This window comes from Hyla sarda, chromosome 3, assembly GCF_029499605.1.
Source record: "Hyla sarda isolate aHylSar1 chromosome 3, aHylSar1.hap1, whole genome shotgun sequence".
Taxonomy (NCBI): Eukaryota; Metazoa; Chordata; class Amphibia; order Anura; family Hylidae; genus Hyla; species Hyla sarda.
Genome location: NC_079191.1, coordinates 1220627 through 1242097, shown reverse-complemented (window position 1 = coordinate 1242097; position 21471 = coordinate 1220627). Strand labels below are relative to the sequence as shown.

Genomic DNA, 21471 nt, shown 5'->3' with positions numbered 1-21471 from the left:
GGGAGGCGAGACAGAGGAAGTACAACTTTTCGTTAAAGTTGGATGGAAAAATGAAAAGAAAAATTGTTTTAACTAAAATACTGTTGTTACGCTAAATATTTCATTTTCACAAGGGAAAATAGTAAAAAAAAGCCTCCCAAAATTTGTAGCCACATTTCTTCGGAGTAAGAACATACCCCATATGTGGATGTAAAGTGCTCTGCGGGTGAACTACAATGCTCAGAAGTAAAGGAGCACCATTGGGATTTTGAAGAGAAAATTTGTCCGGAATTGAAGGCCACGTGTGTTTACAAAGTCCCCATGGTGCCAGAACAATGGACCCCCCCCCCCCCCACGTGACCCCATTTTGAAAAGTACACCACTCACATAATGTTATAAGGGGTGCAGTGAGCATTTAAGCCCCACAGGTGTCTGACAGATTTTTGGAACAGTTGTCCATGAAAATGAAAAATGTAATTTTTCATTTGCACAGCCCACTGTTCCAAAGATCTGTCAAACGCCAGTGGGGTGTAAATGCTCACTGCACCCCTCATTAAATTATGTGAGGGGTGTAGTTTTCAAAATGGGGTCACGTGGGGGGGGGGGTCCACTGTTCTGGCACCACGGGGAGCTTTGTAAATGCTCATGGCCCCTGGCTTCCATTCCAAGCAAATTCTCTCTCCAAAAGCCTAATGTGGCTCCTTCTCTCCTGAGCATTGTAGTGCGGCAGCAGAGCACTTGACGTCCACACATGGGGTATTTCCATACTCAGAAGAGATGGGATTTCAACATTTTTTTTTTTTTTTTTGGGGGGGGGGGGGCAATATCTCCTATTACTACAATATCTCACTTGTAAAAATGTGAAATTTGGGGGGGGAAAATGCATTTTAGTGAAAAAAAAAATAATTTACACATCCGACTTTAACAAAAAGTTGTCAAACACCCGTGGGGTGTTAAGGCTCAGTGGACCCCTTGTTACGTTCCTTGAGGGGTGTAGTTTTCAAAATAGTATGCCATATGTTTTTTTTTTTTTTTTTTTTTGCTGTTCTGGCACCATAGGGGCTTCCTAAATGTGACATGCCCCAAAAACCATTTCAGAAAAACTCACTCTCCAAAATCCCACTGTCGCTCCTTCCCTTCTGAGCCCTCCACTGCGCCCGCCGAACACTTGACATCCACATATGAGGTATTTCCTTACTCGATAGAAATGAGGTTACAAATTTTGGGGGGATTTCTTTTCTTTCACCCCTTGTAAAAAGTAAAAAAAAAGGCTCTGCAGGAAAAATGAAGATTTAGAATTTTCTCCTTCACTTTGCTGATATTCCTGTGAAACACCTAAAGGGTTAACAAACTTTCTAAATGTCATTTTGAATACTGTAAGAGGTGCAGTTTTTATAATGGGGTAATTTATGGGGTATTTCTAACATGAAAGCCCCTCAAATCCACTCCAAAACCGAATTGGTCCCTGAAAAATTTTAATTTTCGTGAAAAATTTAAAAATTTTTGCTGATGTCTTCCAAAAGTAAAAGCATGTCAACTTTATGATGCCAAGATAAAGTAAACATATTTTATATGTGAATCAATATATAATTTATTTGGAATATCCATTTTTCTTACAAGCAGAGAGTTTCAAAATTCGAAAAATGCAAAATTTTCAAAATTTTCATGAAATTTGGGGAATTTCACCAAGAAAGGATGCAAGTAACGACGAAAATTTACAAATACCTTAAAGTAGAATATGCCACAAAAAAACAATCTTGAATTCAGAATAATCGGAGAGTTATTAATGCATAAAGTGACAGTGGTCAGAATTGCAAAAAAGGGCCCAGTCTTTAAGGTGAAAAAGGGCTCAGTCCTTAAGGGGTTAACTGCTCCCAACATGGAGCACACTCTGCTCTGCAGTAGTACCTGTAGTTAAGGATAGATCACAGTGGGTGTCACTCCTGAGATGTGGAGCAGCTTTCTCCTGCGCTCTGTACTCCGGCGGGCCACTGACTCATATTTCCCTCTGAGAGCTGTGATTCGCTGCCACCATCCGGCCAATCCCAACTCTGGGCTGAAAATATGAAAGAGTGATGTTCTATTCACATCACTGGCCGGAGTATAGTACAGAGATGCGAGCGCTGTATAGAGCCGCTCCGCATCTCTGCTATATTATGGACGATTGCCTCGGGTGTCAGGAGTGACACCCAGGGAGATCTGTCTATTATTACAGGAACTACTACTCCCATCATGTAACATTGTTAAATGTTGGGAGTAGTAGTACAACCTAAAAAATATAAACAATAAAGAAAAAAATTTAAAAACACAAATACACTAAATTTTTATTATTGTCAGCTACATTTGTAGTGCCCTTCCCACCCACATAAATTGATCCCTGTTTAAAAATTAACTAAAATTTCTTTATTAAAAAGTATAAATTTCGTTAAATACATTTTTTTCCATCACTATTGCATCTTTTTGTTATTGCATTTTTTTTTTTTTGGTACGCAACAAATTTTGAAAAAACCTCAAAGGGGCCATAAATGCAATTTCCACTCAAAGGCAAAAAACACAAGAGAAAAACGCCAAAAACTTTTTCATATATATATCAGTTGGCTCCGGAAAGTTAAACAGATTTGTAAATTACTTCTATTAAAAAATCTTAATCCTTCCAATAGTTATTAGCTTCTGAAGTTTTCTGTCTAACTGCTCAATGATGATGTCACGTCCCGGGAGCTGTGCATGATGGGAAAATATCCCCATAGGAACTGAACAGCTCCCGGGACAAGAGTCATCAGAAAGCAGTTAGACAGAAAACAGCAACTCAACTTCAGAAGCTAATAACTATTGGAAGGATTAAGATGTTTTAATAGAAGAAATTTACAAATCTGTTTAACTTTCCGGACCTAGTTGATATATAAAAAAAAGTTTCGGCCTGGAATACCCCTTTAAGGGATTAAATGTGTTCTTATACTGTGTGAACAGCGCCTTAGTCTAAACTACATTAAAGGACAACTGTAGTGGAATACTTTTATATCTTCCCGTGCCTCAAAAATAAACAAAATAAACTTATACATACCTTCCTACGAGCCCCCGTTGGTCCGGCACAGGCCTCACGGTCCGGGAGTGCTGACCTCAATCCATTTCCTGGGGACGGGATGCCCCAGAGCCGTCGGCGTATCACCGGCTGCAGCGATGGCCCGCCCGGTCTGTGATAGGCTCAGCCCACTGTCATGTAAGAAGCCGGGCAGAGATACAGGATATTGTCATGTATAAAAAGAGGCATGGACTCAAGGGACAGGGACATAATACTCCCCCTTTATAAAGCATTGGTACGGCCTCACCTACAATATGCTGTTCAGTTTTGGTCGCCTGTTCATAAAAGGGACACTGCGGAGTTGGAAAGGGTGCAGAGACGCGCGACTAAACTAATATGGGGCATGGATCATCTTAGCTATGAGGAGCGATTAAAGGAGTTACAATTGTTTAGTCTTGAGAAGAGACGTTTAAGGGGGGATATGATAAACGTATATAAGTATATTAATGGCCCATACAAAAAATATGGAGAAAAACTGTTCCAGGTTAAACCCCCCCAAAGGACGAGGGGGCACTCCCTCCGTCTGGAGAAGAAAAGGTTTAGTCTAAAGGGGCGACACGCCTTCTTTACCGTTCCTGGAACAAAATAACATTAATGCTTATGCAGACTTATAAAACTACATCCCTTCCCCTTATCCCCTTACACCCTTCACTTCAATTCCCTGGTTGGACTTGATGGACGTCTGTCTTTTTTCAACCATACTAACTATGTAACTATGACAGTGGGCTCCGCCCTATCAAAGGCCCGGGTGGGACATCGCTGCGGCCGGTTATACGACGACGGCTCTGCTGCGTCCCCGTCCCCAGGAAGTGGAATGAGGTCAGCACTGCCGGACCGTGAGGCCTGTGCCGGACCAACGGGGGCTCGTAGGAAGGTATGTATAAGTTTATTTTGTTTATTTGTGAGGCCCGGGCACGGGAATATATAAAAGTGTTCCACTACAGTTGTCCTTTACTATCAGGTAGATCCTCAGCTTATCTCTATGAGTCAATGATCATCAGACTTACTGGATACATGAAAGAACTTCATAGTTGTCTCTAAATGTAAAGTCATTATTTCTTATAGATCTAGTGGAAAGCTGGATGATTCCTCCAAGTATCAGGTCTGCAGGCTGTGCGATGTGCTGCAGATCTCCGATTAGCTCTAATCTGCACGCTGCATCCATCACATGTCTTCCATCAATAAACGTGAGTAACAGGAACAATGTATATACAACGCAGCATCGATACCGCAGGACGGGGATCATCAGCGATCTGCTAGATGGAGATCACACATCAAAATGACAGAACATACACAATCTCACACTATACACAATAACACAACACATACACAACCTCACACTATAAACAATAACACAACACATACACAACCTCACACTATACACAATAACACAACACATACACAACCTCACACTATAAACAATAACACAACACATACACAACCTCACACTATACACAATAACACAACACATACACAACCTCACCCTATACACAATAACACAACACATACACAACCTCACACTATACACAATAACACTACAGTGATCATATACAGCACATACACAATCTCACACTATACACAATAACACAACACATATTGTGTATAGTGTGAGGTTGTGTATGTGTTGTGTTATTGTGTATAGGGTGAGGTTGTGTATGTGTTGTTATTGTGTATAGTGTGAGGTTGTGTATGTGTTGTGTTATTGTGTATAGTGTGAGGTTGTGTATGTGTTGTGTTATTGTGTATAGTGTGAGGTTGTGTATGTGTTGTGTTATTGTGTATAGTGTGAGGTTGTGTATGTGTTGTGTTATTGTGTATAGTGTGAGGTTGTGTATGTGTTGTCTTATTGTGTATAGTGTGAGGTTGTGTAAGACAACACATACACAACCTCACACTATACATAATAACACTACAGTGATCATATACAGCACATACACAACCTCACACTATACACAATAACACTACAGGGATCATATACAGCAAATACACAACAACACAACACATACACAACCTCACACTATACACAATAACACTACAGTGATCATATACAGCACATACACAATCTCACACTATACACAATAACACAACACATACACAACCTCACACTATACACAATAAGACAACACATACACAACCTCACACTATACACAATAACACTACAGTGATCATATACAGCACATACACAACCTCACACTATACACAATAACACTACAGTGATCATATACTACACATACACAACCTCACACTATACACAATAACACTACAGTGATCATATACAACACATACACAACCTCACACTATACACAATAACACTACAGTGATCATATACAGCACATACACAACCTCACACTATACACAATAACACTACAGTGATCATATACAGCACATACACAACCTCACACTATACCCAATAACACTACAGTGATCATATAGAGCACATACACAACCTCACACTATACACAATAACACTACACATACACAACCTCACACTATACACAATAACTCTACAGTGATCATATACAGCACATACACAACCTCACACTATACACAATAACACTACAGTGATCATATACAGCACATACACAACCTCACACTATACACAATAACACTACAGTGATCATATACAGCACATACACAACCTCACACTATACCCAATAACACTACAGTGATCATATACAGCACATACACAACCTCACACTATACACAATAACCCTACAGTGATCATATACTGCACATACGCAACCTCACACTATACACAATAACACTACAGTGATCATATACAGCACATACACAACCTCACACTATACACAATAACCCTACAGTGATCATATACTGCACATACACAACCTCACACTATACACAATAACACTACACATACACAACCTCACACTATACACAATAACACTACACATACACAACCTCACACTATACACAATAACACTACAGTGATAATATACAGCACAGAGATCACACTATACACAATAACAGATCTGAGAATTCATCCTACAATGTCCTGTCCTCCTCTTCTTCTTAGTACATGAAACCTGTGTGTAGCTGTGAGGCCTGTGTGTATCTGTGAGGCCTGTGTGTAGCTGTGAGGCCTGTGTGTAGCTGTGAGGCCTGTGTGTAGCTGTGAGGCCTGTGTGTGGTGTGAGGCCCGTGTGTGGTGTGAGGCCCGTGTGTGGTGTGAGGCCCGTGTGTGGTGTGAGGCCCGTGTCTGATTTGAGGCCTGTGTGTACTGTGAGACCTGTGTGTGGTGTGATGCCTGTGTGTAGTGTGAGGCCCGTGTGTGGTGTGAGGCCCGTTTGTGGTGTGAGGCCTGTGTGTAGTGTGAGGCCTGTGTGTGGTGTGAGGCCTGTGTGTGGTGTGAGGCCTGTGTGTGGTGTGAGGCCTGTGTGTGGTGTGAGGCCTGTGTGTGGTGTGAGGCCTGTGTGTGGTGTGAGGCCTGTGTGAAGTATGAGGCCTGTGTGTAGTGTGAGGACTGTGTGTGGTGTGAGGACTGTGTGTGGTGTGAGGCCTGTGTGTGGTGTGAGGCCTGTGTGTGGTGTGAGGCCTGTGTGTGGTGTGAGGCCTGTGTGTGGTGTGAGGCCTGTGTGTGGTGTGAGGCCTATGTGTAGTGTGAGGCCTGTGTGTGGTGTGAGGCCTGTGTGTGGTGTGAGGCCTGTGTGTAGTGTGAGGCCTGTGTGTGGTGTGAGGCCTGTGTGTGGTGTGAGGCCTGTGTGTGGTGTGAGGCCTGTGTGTGGTGTGAGGCCTGTGTGTGGTGTGAGGCCTGTGTGTGGTGTGAGGCCTGTGTGTAGTGTGAGGCCTGTGTATAGTGTGAGGCCTATGTGTGGTGTTAGGCCCCTGTGTGATGTGAGGCCTGTGTGTAGTGTGAGGCCTGTGTGTAGTGTGAGGCCTGTGTGTAGTGTGAGGCCTATGTGTGGTGTTAGACCCCTGTGTGTAGTGTGAGGTGGAGATCAGGTTGTGATGTCTCTTACTTGTTAGGATGAAGCTTTGTCCTCTCTCTGGGAATCTCTGGAGCTGCGGTTGGAGTTCTGCTCTTGATCTCAGAGCTGACACTGAGCTGACGCCTTTTTATCTCATTTTACCGGATTATTTCTGGAGATCTGGATGATTCTCTTCTCTATAGAGGATTTCTTCTCTTATGTTTTTCTTCTTATTTTTACCTTTGTAGATTTCTACTCTGAACAGAATCACCAGAGGAATCATTCTGCGTATAACTCACCTGTTATTTAACCCTTTGTACTTGATGCCTATGTAAGTTTTGCCTTATACTAATTTTACATTAAAATCAAATGTAAAAAAGGGGAATTTCTACATGTTCCTCCATATTCCTGGACGGCCTTGGATCTCTTTTAATAATCATCTGCAAAACTCAAACCCTCTCTCTCCTAAGAGGAAGTAAATGTGGTTTGAGCGGGTTCAGACGATTCTGTGGGAAGTTAGTTGTGGTAGAGTGAGGAGCATCTGGTCTCCTCTTCCTGAGTTATATCTAAAATTTTGAGATTATGTGGGGAAAACAGTTTTGCACAGTAGAGAAAGATAAAGAGTGTGGTGAAAAGTGTGTAGAATTAGCTTATAATTATTCTAGGACCATCAATGGCCCGTGAGTGGTGTGAGGCCTGTGTCTGATTTGAGGCCTGTGTGTGGTGTGAGGCCTGTGTGGGGTGTGAGGCCTGTGTGGGGTGTGAGGCCTGTGTGTGGTTTGAGGGTGTGTGGTGTGAGGCCTGTGTGTGGTGTGAGGGTGTGTGATGTGAGACCTGTGTGTGGTGTGAGGCCTGTGTGTGGTGTGAGGTCTGTGTGTGGTGTGAGGCCTGTGTGTGGTGTGAGGTCTGTGTGTAGTGTGAGGCCTGTGTGTAGTGTGAGGCCTGTGTGTAGTGTGAGGCCTGTGTGTAGTGTGAGGCCTGTGTGTGGTGTGAGGCCTGTGTGTAGTGTGAGGCCTGTGTGTGGTGTGAGGCCTGTGTGTAGTGTGCGGCTGTGTGTGGTGTGAGGCCTGTGTGTGGTGTGAGGCTTGTGTGTAGCTGTGAGGCCTGTGTGTAGCTATGAGGCCTGTGTGTGGTGTGAGTCCCGTGTGTGGTGTGAGGCCCGTGTGTGGTGTGAGGCCCGTGTGTGGTGTGAGGCCCGTGTGTGGTGTGAGGCCCGTGTGTGGTGTGAGGCCCGTGTGTGGTGTGAGGCCCGTGTGTGGTGTGAGGCCCACAACAACAACAACACAACACATACACAACCTCACACTATACACAATAACACTACAGTGATCATATACAGCACATACACAACCTCACACTATACACAATAACACTACAGTGATCATATACTACACATACACAACCTCACACTATACACAATAACACTACAGTGATCATATACAACACATACACAACCTCACACTATACACAATAACACTACAGTGATCATATACAGCACATACACAACCTCACACTATACACAATAACACTACAGTGATCATATACAGCACATACACAACCTCACACTATACCCAATAACACTACAGTGATCATATACAGCACATACACAACCTCACACTATACACAATAACCCTACAGTGATCATATACTGCACATACACAACCTCACACTATACACAATAACACTACACATACACAACCTCACACTATACACAATAACTCTACAGTGATCATATACAGCACATACACAACCTCACACTATACACAATAACACTACAGTGATCATATACAGCACATACACAACCTCACACTATACACAATAACACTACAGTGATCATATACAGCACATACACAACCTCACACTATACCCAATAACACTACAGTGATCATATACAGCACATACACAACCTCACACTATACACAATAACCCTACAGTGATCATATACTGCACATACACAACCTCACACTATACACAATAACACTACACATACACAACCTCACACTATACACAATAACACTACAGTGATCATATACAGCACAGAGATCACACTATACACAATAACACTACACATACACAACCTCACACTATACACAATAACCCTACAGTGATCATATACAACACATACACAACCTCACACTATACACAATAACCCTACAGTGATCATATACTGCACATACACAACCTCACACTATACACAATAACACTAGACATACACAACCTCACACTATACACAATAACACTACAGTGATCATATACAGCACAGAGATCACACTATACACAATAACAGATCTGAGAATTCATCCTACAATGTCCTGTCCTCCTCTTCTTCTTAGTACATGAAACCTGTGTGTAGCTGTGAGGCCTGTGTGTATCTGTGAGGCCTGTGTGTAGCTGTGAGGCCTGTGTGTAGCTGTGAGGCCTGTGTGTAGCTGTGAGGCCTGTGTGTGGTGTGAGGCCCGTGTGTGGTGTGAGGCCCGTGTGTGGTGTGAGGCCCGTGTGTGGTGTGAGGCCTGTGTGTACTGTGAGACCTGTGTGTGGTGTGATGCCTGTGTGTAGTGTGAGGCCCGTGTGTGGTGTGAGGCCCGTTTGTGGTGTGAGGCCTGTGTGTGGTGTGAGGCCTGTGTGTGGTGTGAGGCCCGTGTCTGATTTGAGGCCTGTGTGTAGTGTGAGACCTGTGTGTGGTGTGAGGCCTGTGTGTAGTGTGAGGCCTGTGTGTGGTGTGAGGCCTGTGTGTGGTGTGAGGCCTGTGTGTGGTGTGAGGCCTGTGTGTGGTGTGAGGCCTGTGTGTGGTGTTAGGCCCCTGTGTGTAGTGTGAGGCCTGTGTGTAGTGTGAGGCCTGTGTGTGGTGTGAGGACTGTGTGTGGTGTGAGGACTGTGTGTGGTGTGAGGCCTGTGTGTGGTGTGAGGCCTGTGTGTGGTGTGAGGCCTGTGTGTGGTGTGAGGCCTGTGTGTGGTGTGAGGCCTGTGTGTGGTGTGAGGCCTGTGTGTGGTGTGAGGCCTGTGTGTAGTGTGAGGCCTGTGTGTGGTGTTAGGCCCCTGTGTGATGTGAGGCCTGTGTGTAGTGTGAGGCCTGTGTGTAGTGTGAGGCCTGTGTGTAGTGTGAGGCCTATGTGTGGTGTTAGGCCCCTGTGTGTAGTGTGAGGTGGAGATCAGGTTGTGATGTCTCTTACTTGTTAGGATGAAGCTTCGTCCTCTCTCTGGGAATCTCTGGAGCTGCGGTTGGAGTTCTGCTCTTGATCTCAGAGCTGACACTGAGCTGAAGCCTTTTTATCTCATTTTACCGGATTATTTCTGGAGATCTGGATGATTCTCTTCTCTATAGAGGATTTCTTCTCTTATGTTTTTCTTCTTATTTTTACCTTTGTAGATTTCTACTCTGAACAGAATCACCAGAGGAATCATTCTGCTTATAACTCACCTGTTATTTAACCCTTTGTACTTGATGCCTATGTAAGTTTTGCCTTATACTAATTTTACATTAAAATCAAATGTAAAAAAGGGGAATTTCTACATGTTCCTCCATATTCCTGGACGTCCTTGGATCTCTTTTAATAATCATCTGCAAAACTCAAACCCTCTCTCTCCTAAGAGGAAGTAAATGTGGTTTGAGCGGGTTCAGATGATTCTGTGGGAAGTTAGTTGTGGTAGAGTGAGGAGCATCTGGTCTCCTCTTCCTGAGTTATATCTAAAATTTTGAGATTATGTGGGGAAAACAGTTTTGCACAGTAGAGAAAGATAAAGAGTGTGGTGAAAAGTGTGTAGAATTAGCTTATAATTATTCTAGGACCATCAATGGCCCGTGAGTGGTGTGAGGCCTGTGTCTGATTTGAGGCCTGTGTGTGGTGTTAGGCCTGTGTGTGGTGTGAGGACTGTGTGTGGTGTGAGGCCTGTGTGGGGTGTGAGGCCTGTGTGTGGTTTGAGGGTGTGTGGTGTGAGGCCTGTGTGTGGTGTGAGGGTGTGTGATGTGAGACCTGTGTGTGGTGTGAGGCCTGTGTGTGGTGTGAGGTCTGTGTGTAGTGTGAGGGCTGTGTAGTGTGAGGCCTGTGTGTAGTGTGAGGTCTGTGTGTAGTGTTAGGCCTGTGTGTGGTGTGAAGCCTGTGTGTGGTGTGAGTTCCGTGTGTGGTGTGAGTTCCGTGTGTGGTGTGAGGCCTGTGTGTGGTGTGAGTTCCGTGTGTGGTGTGAGGCCTGTGTGTGGTGTGAGGTCTGTGTGTAGTGTGAGGGCTGTGTAGTGTGAGGCCTGTGTGTAGTGTGAGGCCTGTGTGTAGCTATGAGGCCTGTGTGTGGTGTGAGTCCTGTGTGTGGTGTGAGTTCCGTGTGTGGTGTGAGTTCCGTGTGTGGTGTGAGGCCCGTGTGTGGTGTGAGGCCCGTGTGTGGTGTGAGGCCCATGTGTGGTGTGAGGCCCGTGTGTGGTGTGAGGCCCATGTGTGGTGTGAGGCCCGTGTCTGATTTGAGGCCTGTGTGTAGTGTGAGGCCTGTGTGTGGTGTGAGGCCCATGTAAGGTGTGAGGCCCGTGTCTGATTTGAGGCCTGTGTGTAGTGTGAGGCTTGTGTGTGGTGTGAGGCCTGTGTGTGGTGTGAGTCCTGTGTGTGGTGTGAGGCCTGTGTGTAGTGTGAGGGCTGTGTAGTGTGAGGCCAGTGTGTAGTGTGAGGTCTGTGTGTAGTGTTAGGCCTGTGTGTGGTGTGAAGCCTGTGTGTGGTGTGAGGCCTGTGTGTGGTGTGAGACCTGTGTGTGGTGTGAGGCCTGTGTGTGGTGTGAGGCCTGTGTGTGGTGTGAGGCCTGTGTGTGGTGTGAAGCCTGTGTGTGGTGTGAGGGCTGTGTGTGGTGTGAGGCCTGTGTGTGGTGTGAAGCCTGTGTGTGGTGTGAGGGTGTGTTTAGTGTGAGGTCTGTGTGTAGTGTGAGGCCCGTGTGTGGTGTGAGGCCCGTGTGTGGTGTGAGGCCCGTGTGTGGTGTGAGGTCTGTGTGTGGTGTGATGCCTGTGTGTGGTGTGAGGCCCGTGTGTGGTGTGAGGCCCGTGTGTGGTTTGAGGCCCGTGTGTGGTGTGAAGCCTGTGTGTGGTGTGAGGTCTGTGTGTAGTGTGAGGCCTGTGTGTGGTGTGAGGCCCGTGTGTGGTGTGAGGCCTGTGTGTGGTGTGAGGCCCGTGTGTGGTGTGAGGCTCGTGTGTAGTGTGAGGCCCGTGTGTAGTGTGAGGCCCGTGTGTAGTGTGAGGCTGTGTGTAGTGTGAGGACTGTGTGTAGTGTGATGCCTGTGTGTGGTGTGAGGGCTGTGTATTGTGAGGCCTGTGTGTGGCCCGTGTGTGGTGTGAGGGCTGTGTGTGGTGTGAGGCCTGTGTGTGGTGTGAGGCCTGTGTGTAGTGAGAGGCCTGTGTGTAGTGAGAGGCCTGTGTGTAGTGTGAGTCCTGTGTATAGTGTGATTCCTGTGTGTAGTGTGAGGCTGTGTGTGGTGTGAGTCCTGTGTGTAGTGTGAGGCCTATGTGCGGTGTGAGGCCTGTGTGTAGTGTGAGGGCTGTGTGTGGTGTGAGGCCTGTGTGTGGTGTGAGGCCTGTGTGTGGTGTGAGGCCAGTGTGTAGTGTGAGGCCTGTGTGTAGTGTGAGGCCTGTGTGTAGTGTGAGGGCTGTGTGTAGTGTGAGGGCTGTGTGTAGTGTGAGGACTGTGTGTAGTGTGAGGACTGTGTGTAGTGTGAGGGCTGTGTGTAGTGTGAGGCCTGTGTGTAGTGTGAGGACTGTGTGTAGTGTGAGGGCTGTGTGTAGTGTATGGCTTTGTGTAGTGTGAGTCCTGTGTTTAGTGTGAGGCCTGTGTGTAGAGTGAGGCCTGTGTGTAGTGTGAGGCCTGTGTGTAGTGTGAGGCCTGTGTGTGGTGTGATGCCTGTGTGTAGTGTGAGGCCTGTGTGTAGTGTGAGGCCTGTGTGTAGTGTGAGGCCTGTGTGTAGTGTGAGGCTGTGTGTGGTGTGAGTCCTGTGTGTATTGTGAGGCCTGTGTGTGGTGTGAGGCCTGTGTGTAGTGTGAGGCCTGTGTGTAGTGTGAGGCCTGTGTGTGGTGTGAGGCCTGTGTGTAGTGTGAGGCCTGTGTGTGGTGTGAGGTCTGTGTGTGGTGTGAGGCCTGTGTGTAGTGTGCGGCCTGTGTGTAGTGTGAGGCCTGTGTGTGGTGTGAGGGCTGTGTGTGGTGTGAGGCCTTTGTGTCGTGGGAGGCCTGTGTGTAGTGTGAGTCCTGTGTGTAGTGTGTCCTGTGTGTAGTGAGAGGCATGTGTGTAGTGTGAGTCCTGTGTGTAGTGTGAGGCTGTGTGTGGTGTGAGTCCTGTGTGTAGTGTGAGGCCTGTGTGGTGGTGTGAGGCCTGTGTGTAGTGTGAGGGCTGTGTGTGGTATGAGGCCTGTGTGTGGTGTGAGGCCTGTGTGTGGTGTGAGTCCTGTGTGTGGTGTGAGGCCTGTGTGTGGTGTGAGGCCTGTGTGTAGTGTGAGGCCTGTGTGTAGTGTGAGGCCTGTGTGTAGTGTGATGACTGTGTGTAGTGTGAGGACTGTGTGTAGTGTGAGTGCTGTGTGTAGTGTGAGTGCTGTGTGTAGTGTGAGGACTGTGTAGTGTGAGGCCTGTGTGTGGTGTGAGGCCTGTGTGTAGTGTGAGGTCTGTGTGTGGTGTGAGGCCTGTGTGTGGTGTGAGGCCTGTGTGTAGTGTGAGGCCTGTGTGTGGTGTGAGGCCTGTGTGTAGTGTGAGGCCTGTGTGTAGTGTGAGGACTGTATGTAGTGTGAGGCCTGTGTGTAGAGTGAGGCCTGTGTGTAGTGTACAGCTGTGTGTAGTGTGAGTCCTGTGTGAGGTGTGAGGCATGTGTGTTGTGTGAGGCCTGTGTGAGGCCTGTGCGTGTTGTGAGGCCTGTGTGTGGTGGGAGGCCTGTGTGTGGTGTGAGGCCCCTGTGTGTAGTGTGAGGCCTGTGTGTAGTGTGAGGGCTATGTGTAGTGTGAGTCCTGTGTGTAGTGTGAGGCTTGTGTGTAGTGTGAGGTCTGTGTGTAGTGTGAGGACTATGTGTGGTGTGAGGCCTGTGTGTGGTGTGAAGTTTGTGTGTGGTGTGATGCCTGTGTGAGGTCTGTGTGTGGTGTGAGGTCTGTGTGTGGTGTGAGGCCTGTGTGTAGTGTGAGGCCTGTGTGTAGTGTGAGGGCTATGTGTAGTGTGAGGCCTGTGTCTAGTGTGGGGCTTGTGTGTAGTGTGAGGCCTGTGTGTAGTGTGAAGACTATGTGTGGTGTGAGGCCTGTGTGTGGTGTGAGGCCTGTGTGTAGTGTGAGGACTGTGTGTGGTGTGAGGCCTGTGTGTAGTGTGAGGCCTGTGTGTAGTGTGAGGACTATGTGTAGTGTGAGTCCTGTGTGTAGTGTGAGGCCTGTGTGTGGTGTGAGGCCTGTGTGTGGTGTGAGTCCTGTGTCTGGTGTGAGGCCTGTGTGTAGTGTGAGTCCTGTGTGTAGTGTGAGTCCCCTGTGTGTGGTGTGAGGACTGTTTGTGGTGTGAGGACTGTTTGTGGTGTGAGGCCTGTGTGTGGTGTGAGGCTTGTGTGTAGTGTGAGGTCTGTGTGTAGTGTGAGGACTATGTGTGGTGTGAGGCCTGTGTGTGGTGTGAGGCTTGTGTGTGGTGTGAGGCCTGTGTGAGGTCTGTGTGTGGTGTGAGGTCTGTGTGTGGTGTGAGGCCTGTGTGTAGTATGAGGCCTGTGTGTAGTGTGAGGGCTATGTGTAGTGTGAGGCCTGTGTGTAGTGTGAGGCTTGTGTGTAGTGTGAGGCCTGTGTGTAGAGTGAAGACTATGTGTGGTGTGAGGCCTGTGTGGTGTGAGGCCTGTGTGTAGTGTGAGGACTGTGTGTGGTGTGAGGCCTGTGTGTGGTGTGAGGCCTGTGTGTAGTGTGAGGACTATGTGTAGTGTGAGTCCTGTGTGTAGTGTGAGGCCTGTGTGTGGTGTGAGGCCTGTGTGTGGTGTGAGGCCTGTGTGTAGTGTGAGTCCTGTGTGTAGTGTGAGGCCCCTGTGTGTGGTGAGGCCTGTGTGTGGTGTGAGGACTGTTTGTGGTGTGAGGCCTGTGTGTGGTGTGAGGCCTGTGTGTAGTGTGAGTCCTGTGTGTAGTGTGAGGCCTGTGTGTGTTGTGAGGCCTGTGTGTAGTGTTAGTCCTGTGTGTAGTGTGAGGCCTGTGTGTGTTGTGAGGCCTGTGTGTAGTGTTAGTCCTGTGTGTGGTGTGAGGCCTATGTGTGGTGTGAGGCCTGTGTGTAGTGTGAGGCCTGTGTGTTGTTTGAGTCCTGTGTGTGGTGTGAGGCCTGTGTGTAGTGTGAGGCCTGTGTGTGGTGTTAGGCCTGTGTGTAGTGTGAGGCCTGTGTGTGGTGTTAGGCCTGTGTGTAGTGTGAGGCCTGTGTGTGTGGTGTGAGGCCTGTGTGTGGTGTGAGGCCTGTGTGTAGTGTGAGGCCTGTGTGTGGTGTGAGGCCTGTGTGTGGTGTGAGGCCTGTGTGTGGTGTGAGGCCTGTGTGTGATGTGAGGGCTGTGTGTAGTGTGAGGCATGTGTGTAGTGTGAGTCCTGTGTGTAGTGTGAGGTCTGTGTGTAGTGTGAGGACTGTGTGTAGTGTGAGTGCTGTGTGTAGTGTGAGTCCTGTGTGTGGTGTGAGGTCTGTGTGTAGTGTGAGGTCTGTGTGTAGTGTGAGGACTGTGTAGTGTGAGGCCTGTGTGTGGTGTGAGGCCTGTGTGTAGTGTGAGGTCTGTGTGTGGTGTGAGGCCTGTGTGTGGTGTGAGGCCTGTGTGTAGTGTGAGGCCTGTGTGTGGTGTGAGGCCTGTGTGTAGTGTGAGGCCTGTGTGTAGTGTGAGGACTGTATGTAGTGTGAGGCCTGTGTGTAGAGTGAGGCCTGTGTGTAGTGTACAGCTGTGTGTAGTGTGAGTCCTGTGTGAGGTGTGAGGCCTGTGTGTTGTGTGAAGCCTGTGTGAGGTGTGAGGCCTGTGCGTGTTGTGAGGCCTGTGTGTGGTGGGAGGCCTGTGTGTGGTGTGAGGCCTGTGTGTAGTGTGAGGCCTGTGTGTAGTGTGAGGGCTATGTGTAGTGTGAGTCCTGTGTGTAGTGTGAGGCTTGTGTGTAGTGTAAGGTCTGTGTGTAGTGTGAGGACTATGTGTGGTGTGAGGCCTGTGTGTGGTGTGAGGCTTGTGTGTGGTGTGAGGCCTGTGTGAGGTCTGAGGTCTGTGTGTGGTGTGAGGCCTGTGTGTAGTGTGAGGCCTGTGTGTAGTGTGAGGGCTATGTGTAGTGTGAGGCCTGTGTGTAGTGTGAGGCTTGTGTGTAGTGTGAGGCCTGTGTGTAGTGTGAAGACTATGTGTGGTGTGAGGCCTGTGTGTGGTGTGAGGCCTGTGTGTAGTGTGAGGACTGTGTGTGGTGTGAGGCCTGTGTGTAGTGTGAGGCCTGTGTGTAGTGTGAGGACTATGTGTAGTGTGAGTCCTGTGTGTAGTGTGAGGCCTGTGTGTGGTGTGAGGCCTGTGTGTGTGGTGTGAGTCCTGTGTGTGGTGTGAGGCCTGTGTGTAGTGTGAGTCCTGTGTGTAGTGTGAGGCCCCTGTGTGTGGTGAGGCCTGTGTGTGGTGTGAGGACTGTTTGTGGTGTGAGGCCTGTGTGTGGTGTGAGGCTTGTGTGTAGTGTGAGGTCTGTGTGTAGTGTGAGGACTATGTGTGGTGTGAGGCCTGTGTGTGGTGTGAGGCCTGTGTGTGGTGTGAGGCCTGTGTGTGGCGTGAGGCCTGTGTGAGGTCTGTGTGTGGTGTGAGGTCTGTGTGTGATGTGAGGCCTGTGTGTAGTGTGAGGGCTATGTGTAGTGTGAGGCCTGTGTGTAGTGTGAGGCTTGTGTGTAGTGTGAAGCCTGTGTGTAGTGTGAAGACTATGTGTGGTGTGAGGCCTGTGTGTGGTGTGAGGCCTGTGTGTAGTGTGAGGACTGTGTGTGGTGTGAGGCCTGTGTGTAGTGTGAGGCCTGTGTGTAGTGTGAGGACTATGTGTAGTGCGAGTCCTGTGTGTAGTGTGATGCCTGTGTGTGGTGTGAGGCCTGTGTGTGGTGTGAGTCCTGTGTGTGGTGTGAGGCCTGTGTGTAGTGTGAGTCCTGTGTGTAGTGTGAGGCCCCTGTGTGTGGTGAGGCCTGTGTGTGGTGTGAGGACTGTTTGTGGTGTGAGGCCTGTGTGTAGTGTGAGGCCTGTGTGTAGTGTTAGTCCTGTGTGTGGTGTGATTCCTGTGTGTGGTGTGAGGCCTGTGTGTAGTGTGAGTCCTGTGTGTAGTGTGAGGTCTGTGTGTAGTGTGAGGACTGTGTGTAGTGTGAGTGCTGTGTGTAGTGTGAGTCCTGTGTGTGGTGTGAGGTCTGTGTGTAGTGTGAGGTCTGTGTGTAGTGTGAGGACTGTGTAGTGTGAGGCCTGTGTGTGGTGTGAGGCCTGTGTGTAGTGTGAGGTCTGTGTGTGGTGTGAGGCCTGTGTGTGGTGTGAGGCCTGTGTGTAGTGTGAGGCCTGTGTGTGGTGTGAGGCCTGTGTGTAGTGTGAGGCCTGTGTGTAGTGTGAGGACTGTATGTAGTGTGAGGCCTGTGTGTAGAGTGAGGCCTGTGTGTAGTGTACAGCTGTGTGTAGTGTGAGTCCTGTGTGAGGTGTGAGGCCTGTGTGTTGTGTGAAGCCTGTGTGAGGTGTGAGGCCTGTGCGTGTTGTGAGGCCTGTGTGTGGTGGGAGGCCTGTGTGTGGTGTGAGGCCTGTGTGTAGTGTGAGGCCTGTGTGTAGTGTGAGGACTATGTGTAGTGTGAGTCCTGTGTGTAGTGTGAGGCCTGTGTGTGGTGTGAGGCCTGTGTGTGTGGTGTGAGTCCTGTGTGTGGTGTGAGGCCTGTGTGTGGTGTGAGGCCTGTGTGTGGTGTGAGGCCTGTGTGTGGTGTGAGGCCTGTGTGTAGTGTGAGGACTGTGTGTGGTGTGAGGCCTGTGTGTAGTGTGAGGCCTGTGTGTAGTGTGAGGACTATGTGTAGTGTGAGTCCTGTGTGTAGTGTGAGTCCTGTGTGTGGTGTGAGGCCTGTGTGTAGTGTGAGTCCTGTGTGTAGTGTGAGGCCCCTGTGTGTGGTGAGGCCTGTGTGTGGTGTGAGGACTGTTTGTGGTGTGAGGCCTGTGTGTGGTGTGAGGCTTGTGTGTAGTGTGAGGTCTGTGTGTAGTGTGAGGACTATGAGTGGTGTGAGGCCTGTGTGTGGTGTGAGGCCTGTGTGTGGTGTGAGGCCTGTGTGAGGTCTGTGTGTGGTGTGAGGTCTGTGTGTGATGTGAGGCCTGTGTGTAGTGTGAGGCCTGTGTGTAGTGTGAGGGCTATGTGTAGTGTGAGGCCTGTGTGTAGTGTGAGGCTTGTGTGTAGTGTGAAGCCTGTGTGTAGTGTGAAGACTATGTGTGGTGTGAGGCCTGTGTGTGGTGTGAGGCCTGTGTGTAGTGTGAGGACTGTGTGTGGTGTGAGGCCTGTGTGTAGTGTGAGGCCTGTGTGTAGTGTGAGGACTATGTGTAGTGCGAGTCCTGTGTGTAGTGTGATGCCTGTGTGTGGTGTGAGGCCTGTGTGTGGTGTGAGTCCTGTGTGTGGTGTGAGGCCTGTGTGTAGTGTGAGTCCTGTGTGTAGTGTGAGGCCCCTGTGTGTGGTGAGGCCTGTGTGTGGTGTGAGGCCTGTGTGTGGTGTGAGGCCTGTGTGTAGTGTGAGGCCTGTGTGTGGTGTTAGGCCTGTGTGTAGTTTGAGGCCTGTGTGTGTGGTGTGAGGCCTGTGTGTGGTGTGAGGCCTGTGTGTAGTGTGAGGCCTGTGTGTGGTGTGAGGCCTGTGTGTGATGTGAGGGCTGTGTGTAGTGTGAGGCCTGTGTGTAGTGTTAGTCCTGTGTGTGGTGTGATTCCTGTGTGTGGTGTGAGGCCTGTGTGTGGTGTGAGGCCTGTGTGTGGTGTGAGGCCTGTGTGTAGTGTGAGTCCTGTGTGTGGTGTGAGGCCTGTGTGTGGTGTGAGGCCTGTGTGTGGTGTGAGGCCTGTGTGTGGTGTTAGGCCTGTGTGTGGTGTGAGGCCTGTGTGTGGTGTGAGGCCTGTGTGTGGTGTGAGGCCTGTGTGTGGTGTGAGGCCTGTGTGTAATGTGAGGCCTGTGTGTAGTGTGAGGCATGTGTGTAGTGTGAGGTCTGTTTGTAATGTGAGGCCTGTGTGTAGTGTGAGGCCTGTGTGTAGTGTGAGGCCTGTGTGTGGTGTGAGTCCTGTGTGTAGTGTAAGGGCTGTGTGTACTGTGAGGCCTGTGTGTGGTGTGAGTCCTGTGTGTAGTGTGAGTCCTGTGTGTGGTGTGAGGTCTGTGTGTAGTGTGAGGTCTGTGTGTAGTGTGAGGACTGTGTAGTGTGAGGCCTGTGTGTGGTGTGAGGCCTGTGTGTAGTGTGAGGTCTGTGTGTGGTGTGAGGCCTGTGTGTGGTGTGAGGCCTGTGTGTAGTGTGAGGCCTGTGTGTGGTGTGAGGCCTGTGTGTAGTGTGAGGCCTGTGTGTAGTGTGAGGACTGTATGTAGTGTGAGGCCTGTGTGTAGAGTGAGGCCTGTGTGTAGTGTACAGCTGTGTGTAGTGTGAGTCCTGTGTGAGGTGTGAGGCCTGTGTGTTGTGTGAAGCCTGTGTGAGGTGTGAGGCCTGTGCGTGTTGTGAGGCCTGTGTGTGGTGGGAGGCCTGTGTGTGGTGTGAGGCCTGTGTGTAGTGTGAGGCCTGTGTGTAGTGTGAGGGCTATGTGTAGTGTGAGTCCTGTGTGTAGTGTGAGGCTTGTGTGTAGTGTAAGGTCTGTGTGTAGTGTGAGGACTATGTGTGGTGTGAGGCCTGTGTGTGGTGTGAGGCTTGTGTGTGGTGTGAGGCCTGTGTGAGGTCTGAGGTCTGTGTGTGGTGTGAGGCCTGTGTGTAGTGTGAGGCCTGTGTGTAGTGTGAGGGCTATGTGTAGTGTGAGGCCTGTGTGTAGTGTGAGGCTTGTGTGTAGTGTGAGGCCTGTGTGTAGTGTGAAGACTATGTGTGGTGTGAGGCCTGTGTGTGGTGTGAGGCCTGTGTGTAGTGTGAGGACTGTGTGTGGTGTGAGGCCTGTGTGTAGTGTGAGGCCTGTGTGTAGTGTGAGGACTATGTGTAGTGTGAGTCCTGTGTGTAGTGTGAGGCCTGTGTGTGGTGTGAGGCCTGTGTGTGTGGTGTGAGTCCTGTGTGTGGTGTGAGGCCTGTGTGTAGTGTGAGTCCTGTGTGTAGTGTGAGGCCCCTGTGTGTGGTGAGGCCTGTGTGTGGTGTGAGGACTGTTTGTGGTGTGAGGCCTGTGTGTGGTGTGAGGCTTGTGTGTAGTGTGAGGTCTGTGTGTAGTGTGAGGACTATGTGTGGTGTGAGGCCTGTGTGTGGTGTGAGGCCTGTGTGTGGTGTGAGGCCTGTGTGAGGTCTGTGTGTGGTGTGAGGTCTGTGTGTGGTGTGAGGCCTGTGTGTAGTGTGAGGCCTGTGTGTAGTGTGAGGGCTATGTGTAGTGTGAGGCCTGTGTGTAGTGTGAGGCTTGTGTGTAGTGTGAAGCCTGTGTGTAGTGTGAAGACTATGTGTGGTGTGAGGCCTGTGTGTGGTGTGAGGCCTGTGTGTAGTGTGAGGACTGTGTGTGGTGTGAGGCCTGTGTGTAGTGTGAGGCCTGTGTGTAGTGTGAGGACTATGTGTAGTGCGAGTCCTGTGTGTAGTGTGATGCCTGTGTGTGGTGTGAGGCCTGTGTGTGGTGTGAGTCCTGTGTGTGGTGTGAGGCCTGTGTGTAGTGTGAGTCCTGTGTGTAGTGTGAGGCCCCTGTGTGTGGTGAGGCCTGTGTGTGGTGTGAGGACTGTTTGTGGTGTGAGGCCTGTGTGTGGTGTGAGGCCTGTGTGTAGTGTGAGGCCTGTGTGTGGTGTTAGGCCTGTGTGTAGTGTGAGGCCTGTGTGTGTGGTGTGAGGCCTGTGTGTGGTGTGAGGCCTGTGTGTAGTGTGAGGCCTGTGTGTGGTGTGAGGCCTGTGTGTGATGTGAGGGCTGTGTGTAGTGTGAGGCCTGTGTGTAGTGTTAGTCCTGTGTGTGGTGTGATTCCTGTGTGTGGTGTGAGGCCTGTGTGTGGTGTGAGGCCTGTGTGTGGTGTGAGGCCTGTGTGTAGTGTGAGTCCTGTGTGTGGTGTGAGGCCTGTGTGTGGTGTGAGGCCTGTGTGTGGTGTGAGGCCTGTGTGTGGTGTTAGGCCTGTGTGTGGTGTGAGGCCTGTGTGTGGTGTGAGGCCTGTGTGTGGTGTGAGGCCTGTGTGTGGTGTGAGGCCTGTGTGTAATGTGAGGCCTGTGTGTAGTGTGAGGCATGTGTGTAGTGTGAGGTCTGTTTGTAATGTGAGGCCTGTGTGTAGTGTGAGGCCTGTGTGTAGTGTGAGGCCTGTGTGTGGTGTGAGTCCTGTGTGTAGTGTAAGGGCTGTGTGTACTGTGAGGCCTGTGTGTGGTGTGAGTCCTGTGTGTAGTGTGAGGCCTGTGTGTGTTGTGAGGCCTGTGTGTGGTGTTAGGCCAGTGTGTGGTGTGAGGCCAGTGTGTAGT

General features: G+C 49.5%; 1 protein-coding gene across 1 annotated transcript in view; it reads right to left on the bottom strand.

Moving 5' to 3' along the window:
- Positions 1 to 10495, bottom strand: part of LOC130360446 (vomeronasal type-2 receptor 26-like) — a 117258-nt gene extending 106763 nt beyond the window's left edge. The window contains exons 1-2 of the mRNA XM_056562932.1: positions 10155 to 10495; positions 4066 to 4311 (exon numbers count right to left, since the gene is read on the bottom strand). Of these exons, the coding sequence (XP_056418907.1) occupies positions 4066 to 4304 (239 nt within the window). The 5' untranslated portion in view covers positions 4305 to 4311; positions 10155 to 10495. The remainder of the gene's footprint in view (positions 1 to 4065; positions 4312 to 10154) is intronic.
- Between the last annotated feature and the right edge of the window lie 10976 nt (positions 10496 to 21471).